General features: G+C 43.7%; 1 protein-coding gene across 1 annotated transcript; it reads right to left on the bottom strand.

The window, feature by feature from the left end:
• Nucleotides 1-14610: 14610 nt before the first annotated feature.
• On the bottom strand, nt 14611-18989 carry LOC119268536 (probable protein phosphatase 2C 8). The gene is made up of 3 exons (XM_037550196.1): nt 18181-18989; nt 15498-15603; nt 14611-15253 (listed from the first exon to the last, which is right to left on the bottom strand). The coding sequence occupies exons 1-3, from the start codon at nt 18919-18921 to the stop codon at nt 14916-14918; spliced, it is 1185 nt and encodes a 394-aa protein (XP_037406093.1). The 5' UTR covers nt 18922-18989; the 3' UTR covers nt 14611-14915.
• Between the last annotated feature and the right edge of the window lie 573 nt (nt 18990-19562).

Below are 19562 nucleotides of genomic sequence, written 5' to 3'. Positions count from 1 at the left end.
TCTTTTTCCTTTTTATTTTTAATTTCTTTTCAAATACGTGAACTTTTCCAATTTCAAAAGTTTTTGCAAATTCTTGAACCCTTTTCAGGTTTATGTTTTTTTTTCAAACTTGTGAACTTTTATTCAAGTTATGATTTTTTTACAAATTTTATTTTCTGTGAACATTAAAATGTTTTTTAACTTTCATGAACATTTCAAATTACAAACTTTTTCCGCATCATTTCGCGACCTTTTTAGAAATTCCTGAAGTTTTCTTCATTTTTGTTAACTTTTTTCAAACTATGAACTTTCCTAGGACAGTAAGGGCAACCGACCTTGCCTGATGTTTTTTTATTCCTGATTGGTTTTCAAATAAATGTTTGCCAATACAAAAAATGATCACAAATTTAAATAAATGTTCCCAAAATTCAACCAATGTTCACAGTTTTCAAAACAATCATGAATTTATAAAATTTTCGTGAATTTTAAAAACTATTCTCGAATTCTGAGAAATTGTTTGTGAAAATAAATAATATTTTCGACTTCCAAAATTGTTCGAAAATTCGAAAATGTTCAGAAAATAAAAAAATTGCGAACTTCGATTTTTTCCCAAATTTCAAAAAATATGCGTTTATTCAAAAAATTCATGAACTCCCAAAATTATTCCCAAATGTTTAAAAAATGTCATTTTGAAACTTGTTCAGGACTTTCAAAACATTGTTCATGAGTTTGCAAAAATTCAGAAAATTCCAAAAAAAAATCACAACTTCTACAAAATGTCCTCGAATTTTTCAATATATTCAAAACAATTCATGAATTGAAAAATTGTTTCGCAATTTCAGAAAAAACGAATTTGTAAGAAAATAAAAATAAAAGAAATAAATGAACAAAGGAAAAAGGTACACATGAGGTTCAGAAAAAACCCGGAGCACACCAAGGACGAGGCGCCTGGGTGTGCGTGATCGATCGCTGTGAGAGTTATATCTCGCATATCGCGAGATGGAAGCAGCTCTCGCGCGAAGGAATTCCCTCTCCCGATGTTTCTCGACGGCCCGTTTTTTGTGTTACTTTTTCGGTCAGTTGATCGAGTTGTTCATTGGTTTTGGTCAGCTATTCCCTAGTTTTTTCCTTTGTTTGTTTTATCTTTCAGGTTTTTTTTGTTTGTTTAGAGTTTTCTTCGGTTTCCATATTTTTTCATCGTTGTTTTGCTCTTTTCGTGGTTTTTTTCTACGCTTTTGTTTGGTTTTCTTGGTTTTTCCCAGCTTTAGAGGCTTTTCCTTTTGTTTTCTATTTTCTTTACGTTTCTTCGGTTTCCATAGTTTTCATGCATTTTTTATTTCTTTTATGGTTTTCACTGTTTTCATTCTTTTGCACTAGTTTTCTTCGTTCTTTTTGTTTTTGTAGGTTTTATTGTATTTTCTTTCTCCGTATAGAACAATAATATATTTTATACATGTTTAACATTCTTCAAATACATTTAACAATTAAAGATTTTTTCTGTACATGTTGAGCATTTTTCAAAGACATGACTAACATATTTTCTGAATATATATTTTGATGTCAACCCTTTCACATACACATTCAAGATTTTTTCGTATATATAAGAACATTATTCATTTACATGATCATTATTTTTGAAATTTTAATACTTATGTCTACTTTCTTCATAAACATTGTACGTTTTTTTATACATCATGAACATTTTATACACAATTTTAAAATTTTAAAATACATAATTAACTTTTTGTAAATGTATTTTTTATGTCTACTTTTTTCCATACTAAATTTTACAACTTTTCTGTGCATCAGAAACATTTTCATATACACATGTAACAGTTTTTGAGTACATGATTAACATCTTTGAAATCATATTTTTGTTATGTCTACATTTTATATAAACATTGTACATTTCTTGTGTACATTTTTCATATACACATCTAACATTTTTCAAATACTACCCATGTAGCGAAATATAAGAAGTATTTGCAGTTTAATTTGCAAATACGTCCTATATTTTGATACGGAGGGAGTACATGATTAACATTTTTCGTTTTTGATAAAGTGCGATTCTATTATCTTAAAATGTAGCATCAAGTGGATACAAAGCATTATGAGTAACACCCGGCCTCTGTATAATTAGGATGCACACAATCAAATCCGAAAGTCCGACAAAAGTTCATCAAATAAAAACCGACAAATTGACAATAATAGAGTCCTATAGACCTACACTATGCCTATGTCGAAGGAGGTGGTGGATCGATCCGAAGGTTATGTTGCCACCTCCATACTTTCATAGACACCTGGTCCAATCGCGTACACACTGCCTTAAATAGCGGTTGGTACTTCGGTCGTTCTAGAATAGACCACATATAGAGAGAGTGCGTACACCGGAAAATAACCTGCAAAGGAGAAGCATTTTGTATTGAAAATCAAATCATTTCTACATAGTCACAGTGACCAAATTAAGGCATACACTGAAGGAAATATGCCCTAAAGGCAATAATAAAGTTATTATTTATTTCTTTATAATCATGATAAATGTTTATTATTCATGCTACAATTGTATTTACCGGAAACATAATACATGTGTGAATACATAGACAAACAGAGTGTCACTAGTATGCCTCTACTTGACTAGCTCGTTAATCAAAGATGGTTATGTTTCCTAACCATGAACAATGAGTTGTTATTTGATTAACGAGGTCACATCATTAGCAGAATGATCTGATTGACATGACCCATTCCATTAGCTTAGCACCCGATCATTTAGTATGTTGCTATTGCTTTCTTCATGACTTATACATGTTCCTATGACTATGAGATTATGCAACTCCCGTTTACCGGAGAAACACTTTGGGTACTACCAAACGTCACAACGTAACTGGGTGATTATAAAGGAGTACTACAGGTGTCTCCAATGGTCGATGTTGGGTTGGCGTATTTCGAGATTAGGATTTGTCACTCCGATTGTCGGAGAGGTATCTCTGGGCCCTCTCGGTAATACACATCACATAAGCCTTGCAAGCATTACAACTAATATGATAGTTGTGAGATGATGTATTACGGAACGAGTAAAGAGACTTGCCAGTAACGAGATTGAACTAGGTATTGGATACCGACGATCGAATCTCGGGCAAGTAACGTACCGATGACAAAGGGAACAACGTATGTTGTTATGCGGTCTGACCGATAAAGATCTTCGTAGAATATGTAGGAGCCAATATGGGCATCCAGGTCCCGCTATTGGTTATTGACCAGAGACGTGTCTCGGTCATGTCTACATTGTTCTCGAACCCGTAGGGTCCGCACGTTTAAGGTTACGATGACAGTTATATTATGAGTTTATGCATTTTGATATACCGAAGGTTGTTCGGAGTCCCGGATGTGATCACGGACATGACGAGGAGTCTCGAAATGGTCGAGACGTAAAGATTGATATATTGGAAGCCTATATTTGAATATCGGAAGTGTTCCGGGTGAAATCGGGATTTTACCGGGTTACCGGGAGGTTACCGGAACCCCCCGGGAACCATATGGGCCATCATGGGCCTTAGTGGAAAGGAGAAAGGGGCAGCCCAAGGGGGCTGCGCGCCTCCCCCCTTCCCCTAGTCCTATTAGGACTAGGAGAGGTGGCCGGCCACCCCTCTCCCTCTTTCCCCCTTGGGAATCCTAGTTGGAATAGGATTGGGGGGGGGGAGTCCTACTCCCGGTAGGAGTAGGACTCCTCCTGCGCCTCTCTCTCTTGGCCGGCGCCCCCTTCCCCCTTGGCTCCTTTATATACTGAGGTAGAGGCACCCCAAAGACACACAAGTTGACACAAGTTGATCCACGTGATCTATTCCTTAGCCGTGTGCGGTGCCCCCTGCCACCATATACCTCGATAATACTGTAGCGGAGTTTAGGCGAAGCCCTGCTACTGTAGTTCATCAAGATCGTCACCACGCCGTCGTGCTGACGGAACTCTTCCCCGACACTTTGCTGGATCGGAGTCCGGGGATCGTCATCGAGCTGAACGTGTGCTCGAACTCGGAGGTGTCGTAGTTTCGGTGCTTGATCGGTTGGATCGTGAAGACGTACGACTACTTCCTCTACGTCGTGTCATCGCTTCCGCAGTCGGTCTGCGTTGGGTACGTGGACAACACTCTCCCCTCGTTGCTATGCATCACATGATCTTGCGTGTGCGTAGGAAATTTTTTGAAATTACTACGAAACCCAACAGTGGCATCCGAGCCTAGGTTATTTATGTTGATGTTATATGCACGAGTAGAACACAAGTGAGTTGTGGACGATACAAGTCATACTTCCTACCAGCATGTCATACTTTGGTTCGGCGGTATTGTTGGACGAGACGACCCGGACCAACCTTACGCGTACGCTTACGCGAGACCGGTTCCCTCGACGTGCTTTGCACAGAGATGGCTTGCGGGCGACTGTCTCTCCAACTTCAGTTGAACCAAGTATGGCTACGCCCGGTCCTTGCGAAGGTTAAAACGGAGTCTATTTGACAAACTATCGTTGTGGTTTTGATGCGTAGGTGAGATTGGTTCTTACTTAAGCCCGTAGCAGCCACGTAAAACATGCAACAACAAAGTAGAGGACGTCTAACTTGTTTTTGCAGGGCATGTTGTGATGTGATATGGTCAAGGCATGATGCTGAATTTTATTGTATGAGATGATCATGTTTTGTAACCAAGTTATCGGCAACTGGCAGGAGCCATATGGTTGTCGCTTTATTGTATGCAATGCAATCGCGATGTAATGCTTTACTTTATTACTAAACGGTAGTGATAGTCGTGGAAGCATAAGATTGGCGAGACGACAACGATGCTACGATGGAGATCAAGGTGTCGCGCCGGTGTCGATGGTGATCATGATGGTGCTTCGGAGATGGAGATCACAAGCACAAGATGATGATGACCATATCATATCACTTATATTGACTGCATGTGATGTTTATCTTTTTATGCATCTTATCTTGCTTTGATTGACGGTAGCATTATAAGATGATCTCTCATTAAATTATCAAGAAGTGTTCTCCCTGAGTATGCACCGTTGCCAAAGTTCGTCGTGCCCAGACACCACGTGATGATCGGGTGTGATAAGCTCTACGTCCATCTACAACGGGTGCAAGCCAGTTTTGCACACGCAGAATACTCAGGTTAAACTTGACGAGCCTAGCATATGCAGATATGGCCTCGGAACACGGAGACCGAAAGGTCGAGCGTGAATCATATAGTAGATATGATCAACATAACGATGTTCACCATTGAAAACTACTCCATCTCACGTGATGATCGGTCATGGTTTAGTTGATTTGGATCACGTAATCACTTAGAGGATTAGAGGGATGTCTATCTAAGTGGGAGTTCTTAAATAATATGATTAATTGAACTTAAATTTATCATGAACTTAGTACCTGATAGTATCTTGCTTGTTTATGTTGATTGTAGATAGATAGCTCGTGCTATTGTTCCGTTGAATTTTAATGCATTCCTTGAGAAAGCAAAGTTGAAAGATGATGGTAGCAATTACACGGACTGGGTCCGTAACTTGAGGATTATCCTCATTGCTGCACAGAAAAATTACATCCTGGAAGCACCGCTGGGTGCCAGGCCTGCTGCTGGAGCAACACCAGATGTTATGAACGTCTGGCAGAGCAAAGCTGATGACTACTCGATAGTTCAGTGTGCCATGCATTACGGCTTACAATCGGGACTTCAACGACGTTTTGAACGTCATGGAGCATATGAGATGTTCCAGGAGTTGAAGTTAATATTTCAAGCAAATGCCCGAATTGAGAGATATGAAGTCTCCAATAAGTTCTATAGCTGCAAGATGGAGGAGAATAGTTCTGTCAGTGAGCATATACTCAAAATGTCTGGGTATAATAATCACTTGATTCAATTGGGAGTTAATCTTCCGGATGATTGCGTTATTGACAGAATTCTCCAATCACTGCCACCAAGCTACAAGAGCTTCGTGATGAACTATAATATGCAAGGGATGAACAAGACTATTCCCGAGCTCTTCGCAATGCTGAAAGCTGCGGAGGTAGAAATCAAGAAGGAGCATCAAGTGTTGATGGTTAACAAGACCACTAGTTTCAAGAAAAAGGGCAAAGGGAAGAAAAAGGGGAACTTCAAGAAGAACGGCAAGCAAGTTGCTGCTCAAGAGAAGAAACCCAAGTCTGGACCTAAGCCTGAAACTGAGTGCTTCTACTGCAAGCAGACTAGTCACTGGAAGCGGAACTGCCCCAAGTATTTGGCGGATAAGAAGGATGGCAAGATGAACAAAGGTATATGTGATATACATGTTATTGATGTGTACCTTACTAGAGCTCGCAGTAGCACCTGGGTATTTGATACTGGTTCTGTTGCTAATATTTGCAACTCGAAACAGGGACTACGGAATAAGCGGGCACTGGCAAAGGACGAGGTGACGATGCGCGTGGGAAATGGTTCCAAAGTTGATGTGATCGCGGTCGGCACGCTACCTCTACATCTACCTTCGGGATTAATATTAGACCTAAATAATTGTTATTTGGTGCCAGCGTTGAGCATGAACATTATATCTGGATCTTGTTTAATGTGAGGCGGTTATTCATTTAAATCAGAGAATAATGGTTGTTCTATTTATATGAGTAATATATTTTATGGTCATGCACCCTTGAAGAGTGGTCTATTCTTATTGAATCTCGATAGTAGTAATACACATATTCATAAATGTTGAAGCCAAAAGATGCAGAGTTGATAATGAAAGTGCAACTTATTTGTGGCACTGTCGTTTAGGTCATATCGGTATAAAGCGCATGAAGAAACTCCATACTGATGGACTTTTGGAACCACTTGATTATGAATCACTTGGTACTTGCGAACCGTGCCTCATGGGCAAGATGACTAAAACACCGTTCTCCGGTACTATGGAGAGAGCAACAGATTTGTTGGAAATCATACATACCGATGTATGTGGCCCGATGAATATTGAGGCTCGTGGCGGATATCGTTATTTTCTCACCTTCACAGATGATTTAAGCAGATATGGGTATATCTACTTAATGAAACATAAGTCTGAAACATTTGAAAAGTTCAAAGAATTTCAGAGTGAAGTTGAAAATCATCGTAACAAGAAAATAAAGTTTCTACGATCTGATCGTGGAGGAGAATATTTGAGTTACGAGTTTGGTGTACATTTGAAAAAACTGTGGAATAGTTTCGCAACTCACGCCACCCGGAACACCACAGCGTAATGGTGTGTCCGAACGTCGTAATCGTACTTTACTAGATATGGTGCGATCTATGATGTCTCTTACTGATTTACCGCTATCATTTTGGGGATATGCTTTAGAGACGGCCGCATTCACGTTAAATAGGGCACCATCAAAATCCGTTGAGACGACGCCTTATGAACTGTGGTTTGGCAAGAAACCAAAGTTGTCGTTTCTTAAAGTTTGGGGCTGCGATGCTTATGTGAAAAAGCTTCAACCTGATAAGCTCGAACCCAAATCGGAGAAATGTGTCTTCATAGGATACCCAAAGGAAACTGTTGGGTACACCTTCTATCACAGATCTGAAGGCAAGACATTCGTTGCTAAGAATGGATCATTTCTAGAGAAGGAGTTTCTCTCAAAAGAAGTGAGTGGGAGGAAAGTAGAACTTGACGAGGTAACTGTACCTGCTCCCTTACTGGAAAGTAGTTCATCACAGAAAACTGTTTCAGTGACACCTACACCAGTTAGTGAGGAAGCCAATGATAATGATCATGAAACTTCAGATCAAGATACTACTGAACCTCGTAGATCAACCAGAGTAAGATCCGCACCAGAGTGGTACGGTAATCCTGTTCTGGAGGTCATGCTACTAGATCATGATGAACCTACGAACTATGAAGAAGCGATGGTGAGCCCAGATTCCGCAAAGTGGCTTGAAGCCATGAAATCTGAGATGGGATCCATGTATGAGAACAAAGTGTGGACTTTGGTTGACTTGCCCGATGATCGGCAAGCAATTGAGAATAAATGGATCTTCAAGAAGAAGACTGACGCTGATGGTAATGTTACTGTCTACAAAGCTCGACTTGTCGCAAAAGGTTTTCGGCAAGTTCAAGGGATTGACTATGATGAGACCTTCTCACCCGTAGCGATGCTTAAGTCTGTCCGAATCATGTTAGCAATTGCCGCATTTTATGATTATGAAATTTGGCAGATGGATGTCAAAACTGCATTCCTGAATGGATTTCTGGAAGAAGAGTTGTATATGATGCAACCAGAAGGTTTTGTCGATCCAAAGGAAGCTAACAAAGTGTGCAAGCTCCAGCGATCCATTTATGGACTGGTGCAAGCCTCTCGGAGTTGGAATAAACGTTTTGATAGTGTGATCAAAGCATTTGGTTTTATACAGACTTTCGGAGAAGCCTGTATTTACAAGAAAGTGAGTGGGAGCTCTGTAGCATTTCTGATATTATATGTGGATGACATATTACTGATTGGAAATGATATAGAATTTCTGGATAGCATAAAGGGACACTTGAATAAAAGTTTTTCAATGAAAGACCTCGGTGAAGCTGCTTACATATTAGGCATTAAGATCTATAGAGATAGATCAAGACGCTTAATTGGACTTTCACAAAGCACATACCTTGACAAGATTTTGAAGAAATTCAAAATGGATCAAGCAAAGAAAGGATTCTTGCCTGTATTACAAGGTGTGAAATTGAGTAAGACTCAATGCCCGACCACTGCAGAAGATAGAGAGAATATGAAAGATGTTCCCTATGCATCAGCCATAGGCTCTATCATGTATGCAATGCTGTGTACCAGACCTGATGTGTGCCTTGCTATAAGTTTAGCAGGGAGGTACCAAAGTAATCCAGGAGTGGATCACTGGACAGCGGTCAAGAACATCCTGAAATACCTGAAAAGGACTAAGGATATGTTTCTCATATATGGAGGTGACAAAGAGCTCACCGTAAAAGGTTACGTTGATGCAAGCTTTGACACTGATCCGGACGATTCTAAATCGCAAACCGGATACGTGTTTACATTAAACGGTGGAGCTGTCAGTTGGTGCAGTTCTAAACAAAGCGTCGTAGCGGAATCTACATGTGAAACGGAATACATAGCTGCTTCGGAAGCAGCAAATGAAGGAGTCTGGATGAAGGAGTTCATATCCGATCTAGGTGTCATACCTAGTGCATCGGGTCCAATGAAAATCTTTTGTGACAATACTGGTGCAATTGCCTTGGCAAAGGAATCCAGATTTCACAAAAGGACCAAACACATCAAGAGACGCTTCAACTCCATCCGGGATCTAGTCCAGGTGGGAGACATAGAGATTTGCAAGATACATACGGATCTGAATGTTGCAGACCCATTGACTAAGCCTCTTCCACGAGCAAAACATGATCAGCACCAAGGCTCCATGGGTGTTAGAATCATTACAGTGTAATCTAGATTATTGACTCTAGTGCAAGTGGGAGACTGAAGGAAATATGCCCTAGAGGCAATAATAAAGTTATTATTTATTTCCTTATAATCATGATAAATGTTTATTATTCATGCTAGAATTGTATTTACCGGAAACATAATACATGTGTGAATACATAGACAAACAGAGTGTCACTAGTATGCCTCTACTTGACTAGCTCGTTAATCAAAGATGGTTATGTTTCCTAACCATGAACAATGAGTTGTTATTTGATTAACGAGGTCACATCATTAGCAGAATGATCTGATTGACATGACCCATTCCATTAGCTTAGCACCCGATCGTTTAGTATGTTGCCATTGCTTTCTTCATGACTTATACATGTTCCTATGACTATGAGATTATGCAACTCCCATTTACCGGAGGAACACTTTGGGTACTACCAAACGTCACAACGTAACTGGGTGATTATAAAGGAGTACTACAGGTGTCTCCAATGGTCGATGTTGGGTTGGCGTATTTCGAGATTAGGATTTGTCACTCCGATTGTCGGAGAGGTATCTCTGGGCCCTCTCGGTAATACACATCACATAAGCCTTGCAAGCATTACAACTAATATGATAGTTGTGAGATGATGTATTACGGAACGAGTAAAGAGACTTGCCAGTAACGAGATTGAACTAGGTATTGGATACCGACGATCGAATCTCGGGCAAGTAACGTACCGATGACAAAGGGAACAACGTATGTTGTTATGCGGTCTGACCGATAAAGATCTTCGTAGAATATGTAGGAGCCAATATGGGCATCCAGGTCCCGCTATTGGTTATTGACCAGAGACGTGTCTCGGTCATGTCTACATTGTTCTCGAACCCGTAGGGTCCGCACGCTTAAGGTTACGATGACAGTTATATTATGAGTTTATGCATTTTGATGTACCGAAGGTTGTTCGGAGTCCCGGATGTGATCACGGACATGACGAGGAGTCTCGAAATGGTCGAGACGTAAAGATTGATATATTGGAAGCCTATATTTGGATATCGGAAGTGTTCCGGGTGAAATCGGGATTTTACCGGAATACCGGGAGGGTTACCGGAACCCCCCGGGAGCTATTTGGGCCATAGTGGGCCTTAGTGGAAAAGAGAAGGGGCTGCCCTAGATGGGCTGCGCGCCCCCCCTTCCCCTAGTCCTATTAGGACTAGGAGAGGTGGCCGGTGAAGGAAATATGCCCTAGAGACAATAATAAAGTTATTATTTATTTCCTTATTTCATGATAAATGTTTATTATTCATGCTAGAATTGTATTAACCGGAAACATAATACATGTGTGAATACATAGACAAACAAAGTGTCACTAGTATGCCTCTACTTGACTAGCTCGTTAATCAAAGATGGTTATGTTTCCTAACCATGAACAATGAGTTGTTATTTGATTAACGAGGTCACATCATTAGTAGAATGATCTGATTGACATGACCCATTCCATTAGCTTAGCACCCGATCGTTTAGTATGTTGCTATTGCTTTCTTCATGACTTATACATGTTCCTATGACTATGAGATTATGCAACTCCCGTTTACCGGAGGAACACTTTGGGTACTACCAAACGTCACAACGTAACTGGGTGATTATAAAGGAGTACTACAGGTGTCTCCAATGGTCGATGTTGGGTTGGCGTATTTCGAGATTAGGATTTGTCACTCCGATTGTCGGAGAGGTATCTCTGGGCCCTCTCGGTAATACACATCACATAAGCCTTGCAAGCATTACAACTAATATGTTAATTGTGAGATGATGTGTTACGGAACGAGTAAAGAGACTTGCCGGTAACGAGATTGAACTAGGTATTGGATACCGACGATCGAATCTCGGGCAAGTAACATACCGATGACAAAGGGAACAACGTATGTTGTTATGCGGTCTGACTGATAAAGATCTTCGTAGAATATGTAGGAGCCAATATGGGCATCCAGGTCCCGCTATTGGTTATTGACCAGAGACGTGTCTCGGTCATGTCTACATTGTTCTCGAACCCGTAGGGTCCGCACGCTTAAGGTTACGATGACAGTTATATTATGAGTTTATGCATTTTGATGTACCGAAGGTTGTTCGGAGTCCCGGATGTGATCACGGACATGACGAGGAGTCTCGAAATGGTCGAGACGTAAAGATTGATATATTGGAAGCCTATATTTGGATATCGGAAGTGTTCCGGGTGAAATCGGGATTTTACCGGGTTACCGGGAGGTTACCGGAACCCCCCGGGAACCATATGGGCCATCATGGGCCTTAGTGGAAAGGAGAAAGGGGCAGCCCAAGGGGGCTGCGCGCCTCCCCCCTTCCCCTAGTCCTATTAGGACTAGGAGAGGTGGCCGGCCACCCCTCTCCCTCTTTCCCCCTTGGGAATCCTAGTTGGAATAGGATTGGGGGGGGGGGGAGTCCTACTCCCGGTAGGAGTAGGACTCCTCCTGCGCCTCTCTCTCTTGGCCGGCGCCCCCTTCCCCCTTGGCTCCTTTATATACTGAGGTAGAGGCACCCCAAAGACACACAAGTTGACACAAGTTGATCCACGTGATCTATTCCTTAGCCGTGTGCGGTGCCCCCTGCCACCATATACCTCGATAATACTGTAGCGGAGTTTAGGCGAAGCCCTGCTACTGTAGTTCATCAAGATCGTCACCACGCCGTCGTGCTGACGGAACTCTTCCCCGACACTTTGCTGGATCGGAGTCCGGGGATCGTCATCGAGCTGAACGTGTGCTCGAACTCGGAGGTGCCGTAGTTTCGGTGCTTGATCGGTTGGATCGTGAAGACGTACGACTACTTCCTCTACGTCGTGTCATCGCTTCCGCAGTCGGTCTGCGTTGGGTACGTGGACAACACTCTCCCCTCGTTGCTATGCATCACATGATCTTGCGTGTGCGTAGGAAATTTTTTGAAATTACTACGAAACCCAACATACACTCCCTCCCTTATTAGCATTTTGGAACTATTTGGAATACCATCCAATTAATGACCAAAAATATTGGCAACATTTGTGGGCGGATGCAAATTTAATGCTATTTAGATGATGACCACGTAGAACGTGCAAACTTGCATTGAAAAGAAGGTGTTTGATTGTCTCGTCATGAATACAAAAACAACACTTCTTACTCCCTTGTCAGTTGCGTCGTGCGAGATTGTCTTTAGTTAACATAACTCCCCTACGAAGATATCACATAAAAAAAATTCACTTTTAGTGGAATCATGGACTTCCAAATCTTTTTGTTATTACTGACTGGTATCTTAGAATGTGTGAGTGCATAGTACATAGAGTCTACAGTGAAAGACCCGGATATAGTAAGGTTCCAGCGAAACACATCCTAACCTTGTGTCAGGTTAATTGAATCCAGTCTGGATAAAAGATTATGCCATGACACAAGTCGGGGGCAATCAAATCCTGCCTGAACAAAATATTCGGTAGGGATGAACTGAGCACCTATGCAATAGTATTATTCTTATCGCGAGCAATGTTGTATAAGACTGGATATTGTTCGGAGACTAGCCTTGCCTAGCCATATGTCTCCTCAAAAACGAATCTCCGACCCGTCTTTTATCGCGAAAGACCCAAAGGGAAAAAGATGTTTCTTTGTCGCCATTGGGCCAGCCCAGAAGTGCAAGTCACCGGGTTTCCAAAATTCTTGAGACACCGCCTTTTGACCTAGATACTTGTTGTGCAGAATGGTTTGCCAAACACTATCCTCAGTAAGAAGTTTGAATAACCATTTACTGAGTAGGGCCTCATTCTTGACCTGCAGATCATGAATGCCAAGGCCATCTTCGTCTTTCACACTACAAACGACGCTCCATTTGGCGAGCTTGTATTTTTCTTTTCACCATCTCCTTGCCAAAAGAACCTAGATATAAAATAGTCCAGTTTTGTAGGACCTTTTTTGGAAGTTGAAAGAAAGAAAACATATAGAGAACCATATTTGTGAGGACATAGTTAATCAAAACCAACCGTCCCCCAACTGATAGCAGTTTGCCTTTCCAACTGCTCAACCGTTTTTTAGACACTCCTTTACATGCTTGCACTCCTTAATGGTGAGGCATTGATAATGAATCAGTATTTCCAGATATTTAATCGGGAATTGACCATGTGCGCAATCAAAAAGGTCAGCATAATCGGCTGTTGCCTCAACGGCTTCTCCAAAGCAGAACAATTCACTTCTATGGAAGTTTATTTTGAGACCCGACATTTTCTGAGTTTCAAATTTCGAGCCTTGTCCAGATCATGTTTCATAAAAAGAATTGTGTCATCGCCATATTGTAAAATAGAGAGGCCACCATCCACAAGGTATGGACTACTACTACAATCTGGCCGTCCTACTTTGCGTGTTCAATTGAAATAGCCAACATGTCAGCAACAATGTTAAATAACATTGGGGACATGAACTCATCCTGCCATAGGCCTTTTTTATCTGAAAGTAATAGCCTACCTCATCATTTACTTTGATGGCAACATTACCTCCAGTTATAAAATTTTGAATCCACTGGTGCCATTTATTTGAGAAACATTTCATTATTAGGGCCTGTTGGAGAAGGACCATTTAACCTTATCATAGGCTTTTTCAAAGTCAATTCTGAATATCACTCCACTCATGTTTTTTCGATGCATCTCATGGACGGTCTCATGCAGGACTACTATACCATCAAGTATATTCCTTCCTTGCATGAAGGCCGTTTGAGATGGCCGGACAACATGGTCAGCTACCGCGCTGAACATATTGTACATTTTTTTCATATATACCTTTTGATGTCTATTTCTTTAATACATATTGTACATTTTCCGTATACATCAGAAACATTTTGCTATACATGTTCAACATTTTTCAGTTTGATCAGGCGTCGAATAGAGGGTCTCTTGATCGGTTGCATAAAAAAAGATAAGTGTGATCAAGCGTCGAAGGCCCAGGCAAACGTTGCGGGTTCTTCTTCCCCAGTTCCTCTCCATCTTGCTCTGATTCTGTAGCCACCAAATTGCATCGAACCACACTACCAGAGAAGCAAATTGAGTCATGAATCGACCGACAGTGCTGACACACTGACACTGGTCCTGCCAATCCGCCTCAACCCTCAATCATGAACTGCTTGGCATGAAGATCCAAGTGCAGTCATCTCACAAACTATTGGATCACCCAAGACTCCAACCGCATGGAAAAACCAATGATCAAATCAGAACTGACGAAAGCAGCTTATGCTTCTTGCCGCTTCGCCCCGAACGTTAGTCACCATATATAGAAGAAGAACTAAAGAACCAACGCAACGCAATACAACGGCAGCACGGCTACAAATAGCACACTCAACTCAACGGCAGCACGGCCACACCGTCCCTGAGCCCTCTTAACTACAACCATCCCAGCGAACAGCCGCAAATTCTTTCTTTCTCTCTCTCTCTCTCTCTCTCTCTCTCTCTCTCGCCATGCTCGAATAATCTGACATCCTATCCAGCCGGCCACCCTTACATTATCACTACTACCACCTGCGGTTTTCTTTGATCACCGCCGCTGTCCTACTCTTCAGTCGCCGCAACTCGACCACGACGACGCTGATGTTGTCCTTGCTGCCGCGTGCCATGGCGAGCTCCACCAGCAGCGCCGCGGCGTCGGCCGCCGTGCTCCCGGAGACGGACTCGGGGTACTTGGAGGCCGCACGCCCACTTAGGCAATTTCTCGCGATCTTGCAGGCGATATCATTGGACACCACATCCCACAGGCCGTCGCTTGCCAGTATGAGGAACTCGTCTTTGTCCGTCCGGTCCATGACGGTGACTTCTGGTTCCGCTATCACATATGGCTTCAGGTAATAGTCTCCTGAGATGGCAACCATAAGGAATTCAGAACAGTGCATAATTTGTGAGATGTATATATCTATTATGCATAATACTTGTCAAGTTGTAACTAGGCTACTGTCAGTTTTCTTGCCAAAGCTACTACGTACCAATGTTAATATTTTCAAAACAACTATAGCACTGTCAATCTCAGCTACAAATATTTAACTTGTGCATATATGTCTGCCGACAAGAAATGTACAGATCAAGACGGTACAGCATCGTACCGATTGACCTCGAAGTTGCGAGCACTCCCAGGATACGGTATCCATTCCAGTTAATGACCTTGCCACCAGCTGCTTCTACTCTTTCCATTTCGTCAGGTCGGTCTGGCTGTGTACCGTCAAAACAAGAGAAAGACATCAACGTTCCCACACACTACTGTCCTACAAAGTTGGAATTGCAGAAGAAGCGAAATTGTTCAAGAGGAAGTTATGCCAGCAAAGAGAAATTCCCTAATGTCTTTGCATGGACAAGCAATAGACACGATTAACATACAGAACCACCAGCTTGCATTGCAAAATGATGGATATGATGAGAAATCATGCTTTTGTATAAAGTTGCTACCGCGGAAAGAGCGCGTTGGACGAAAGTCAGCCGGATAACTAAAGGCAGAATGACACATCAACTATCTGCATTGAGGTTTTGAAAACAAGATGTTCTAGTTGCGGATATATCAAGCCATATCAAGTGCATGCGACAAGGGACTTCCGCTCTTCAAGTATTATTGCCAGAGTACCAAACAAGACAAATTGTCTATCACCAACCTTAACCAGTTGAGTAGCATTGCATTGTGCTAGTACCTTGCCACCGCTTAGATACAAATCTAAATAAAAATGATCAACGCGGCTACATATTTGTGTTTTTGTTGAGCAAGATAAGGCTTCACAAGCTCTGCTTGGGGAAAAATATTCCTATTGTTTTGAAGCAGCACCTTGAATCAACTAGTTTCATTTATGAACAGATGCAAAATTGTGCACAATCTCTGCATCCTGTATCATTACAGTAAAACCCTGGCGCATCGTGTTGGTCCCCACAATGACTACGAAAACACATAGCTGACTAATGGCAATGCTTAAAGCAGCAGTCTGGCAACACTTTCATAAACGACCAGCATACTTGATATGACTTGACAGACCCGCATCTAAAGCAAATTATTTTCTCAATCTTAATAGTGTCCATAGTACATCGCTTGCCAAGACACCCACCTCAACTTCGGTGAGCATTTCGCTCTCCATTACTGTCTGGACTAAATTACTAACTGCCCATGTGTTGCAACAAGGGCATACATATTCTAGTGGTTCAACACCAATCGTGTCCGACATAAATCTTATACCCATCGCATTCTAGATTTTGGTAAGATTTGATTTGAGTTGAGCATGGGTAAGGGTAAGGGAAGGCAAGAGAATTTTTGATTTAGTTGAGGTTCTGGTAAGGTTTAGCTAGGCACACATTGTATCACAACCGTCTGAGATGTTTAACCCAAGAACCATGTACACGGCACTTGCAAAGCTGCTATCGCTCCAAATAATTTGAAAAGGAAAGACCATTAGGCTTAAGCATTAATCTTTAACATCACTCTGCATCGGAACAGATGGATGGATGAGATCTGGCAATGGTTTAGACACAGAGAACCCTAAGTGTGTCTATGGAGGCCAACTCGGTCCTGCCTATTATACTCTATGATAGTGGCATAGTGCTAAGCACGCGACTGGTAAATGGGCTTGACAAATACCTTAACTTTGAGTTACAAGTGAGAAGTTAGCTATTGCATGTTGTTTCAACCATGTTGAGTGAAATATTGCCGGAAATACAGTCTAAGCTAATTTCCTTCTCCCCGGTTTAGCCAATCGACGTCTGAGCTGCTGTCCTACTGCACAAGCAAGACATCATCTGAAGATAGCTTGACACTTAACAGAGGAAGCCATCAGACCGAGCCACTGTCTCTCACACATTATTACCCCCTCTGTTTCTAAATATAAGTCTTTTTCAAGATTTCAGATATGGAATACATATTTTGCTCCATATGTAGTCCATACTGAAATCTCTAAAAAACTTACATTTAGAAACCGAGGGTGTATTTTCGAATTATGTGTGTGCTTTTCTAAACTAGAGCTAACGACCTAAATCATCATAAACTCATAAACTTAATTTCAATTCAGGAGCTACTTAACACACATACAGTGTGTTCTCTCACGCATGTATTGAGGTGTATACTCCCAACCAAACCATACAGACGTACGGCCAGAGGATCAAAAGAATGGCCGCCAAACCAACTTTGCACCAACCAAATTCAATCGACACACATTTGGCAACCAGGCAGAGAAGGTGCCTTAGCCCAACAGAGAAACCTCATATACGTGTCGTGCCGACGCCTTTTCGGCACGATTAGCACCTACCGGAAATACTTGTCATCGAAATGGATAAAAAGGGGTGTATCTAGAACTAAAACACATCTAGATACACCCCCTTTTATTCATTTTGATGATAAGTATTTCCGGACAGAGGGAGTACAACCTACCAGATATCACCAGAGTTTTTCCCTCAACGATCCGACCAGGGAGCTGGGGTAAGAGAGTTCCGGCGAACTCATGCGTTTTGCACATGACACAGGGTGACGCAGTCCACTAGTCCCACACGACCGCCCAAATAATGAGCGTTTGCGTCTGTACTGTGTTAAATAAAAACTTCTAATATGGACACCAACCCATCATCGCCCATGGAACACACGAAACGTCCCCGTTTCGACACGCCCGCGCGCAAAAGCAGGGGCTGGAGCGGCGGAGGCGACACCTGTAGCCCGGGGGCCGGAACGGAAACAGATCTCGCGGAAAAGATGGCGTGAACCGGCGATTTATCTGACCCTGTTAATTTGAACGGACGGATGCGTGGCAGCGTCGTGTCGTGTACCTTGTGGTCGGAGGAGAGCGGCACGGGGACGCCGCCGCGAGAGAGCACGGCGCGGGAGTCGCCGCAGTTCGCGACGACGATGCGGCGCGGGCCCACGACGGCCACGACGGCGGTGGAGCCCACCGTCTGCTCGCCGGTGTCGGTCCCGTCGTCGACGCCGACCTCGCCGTCCACCCGGGCGAAGCAGGCCGTCATGGCCTCCTTCCACCGCGCACCGTCCTCGTCGTCCTCGGCCTGACGCTGCCCTTCGCCCCCGGGCCGCAGACGACGAAGCCGCACCTCCTCCGCGAGCACCAGGTGCATCCGCAGCCGGCACGCCTCCGCCACGCGCGACCCGCCGTGCCCGTCGTACACCGCGAAGAAGCCCTCGTCCCCTGCCCCGTACTCCACGTCGCCGCTGCCCTCCACCCCCGCCGTCTCGGCCAGGAACGGCGCGGCGACGGCCACCGCGTCCTCCATCTCCCGCCGGCGCCCGATCACGGACACCGCCCCGTGCGACACGCACGCCGAACACCTAGACGCCACCGGCACCACCTTCGCGGAGTCAGACGAGTCCGAGGAGCTGTCCGGCGCCGGTCGCACCCGCTTCGCACCCTCGTCCTCCGCGGCCGCGGACGCCGTACGTCCCAGCCGCCGGAGCTCCAGCCGGCGCCGTCGCGCCGAACGGGCCACGGTCATCAGCTTCCTGTCGGCGGCGAGGAGCTCCCGTGCATGATCTCGCTTGCTCGTCTCGCTGCTCATTTCCTTCGCCGGAGAGAACAAAAAGAACTGTGGGCGTGGGACGGCGAGGCGCCTCTAATACCCGCGGCCACGGGAGGGAAAAGGTTAGACAGCGCTCCAGGGCCGTCCGATTTCCCGTAGATGGCCCCGATACGTGACAGCGAGGGCGGGAGCCGTATCCGGACGTGGATCTCGCGGGCCTGGACGTGGACGGCGGCGATGAGCCGGCGGCAGGCGCGTGGCGAGCGCGATGAGCGGCTCGGAGTCTCGGGGCTCGCGGACGGGCGTGGTACGCGCGGCTCATATGGACCGTGGAGAGGGGCGTCGGCTTCTGGCGGCGGGTCCAGGCTTTCTAGTCGCTTGCGGTGCTTGTGGGGAGGGTCCAGGGAACGATCTAACATTTGGCGCTTTTAGGTAACGCGTGGGACCTGAATTGAAAGTGGGAGGGGTTACGTGGATGGGAGAGGAATGACGCCTGTGGGGCATGTTGTGCAGTTTTGACTGGTAGACAAGAACTGGTAGATGCACACAAGCTGTCACCAAGGTTTTGGACCCCGATGAAAATAAAATCTCATGAAGCATTGAGGTTTTTGGTTACTGTGGAGAACGCAATTTTGAATACATTTTAAAATTGGATAATATTCAGTCAAAATTCAGTTAAA

The sequence above is a fragment of the Triticum dicoccoides genome, chromosome 3A, assembly GCF_002162155.2.
Source record: "Triticum dicoccoides isolate Atlit2015 ecotype Zavitan chromosome 3A, WEW_v2.0, whole genome shotgun sequence".
NCBI classification, from domain to species: domain Eukaryota; kingdom Viridiplantae; phylum Streptophyta; class Magnoliopsida; order Poales; family Poaceae; genus Triticum; species Triticum dicoccoides.
The sequence above is the reverse complement of the archived record's forward strand: the minus strand, read 5'-3'. Positions and strand labels throughout refer to the sequence as shown.

Excerpts from the sequence above, each read along its gene's own strand:
- LOC119268536 (XM_037550196.1), bottom strand. The coding sequence starts at position 18,921 with ATGAGCAGCGAGACGAGCAAGCGAGATCATGCACGGGAGCTCCTCGCC. Across the intron at positions 15,604-18,180 it reads CGCTCTCCTCCGACCACAAG|CCAGACCGACCTGACGAAAT; the intron begins GTACACGACACG and ends GACGGTACACAG. Across the intron at positions 15,254-15,497 it reads CGCAACTTCGAGGTCAATCG|GAGACTATTACCTGAAGCCA; the intron begins GTACGATGCTGT and ends TTGCCATCTCAG.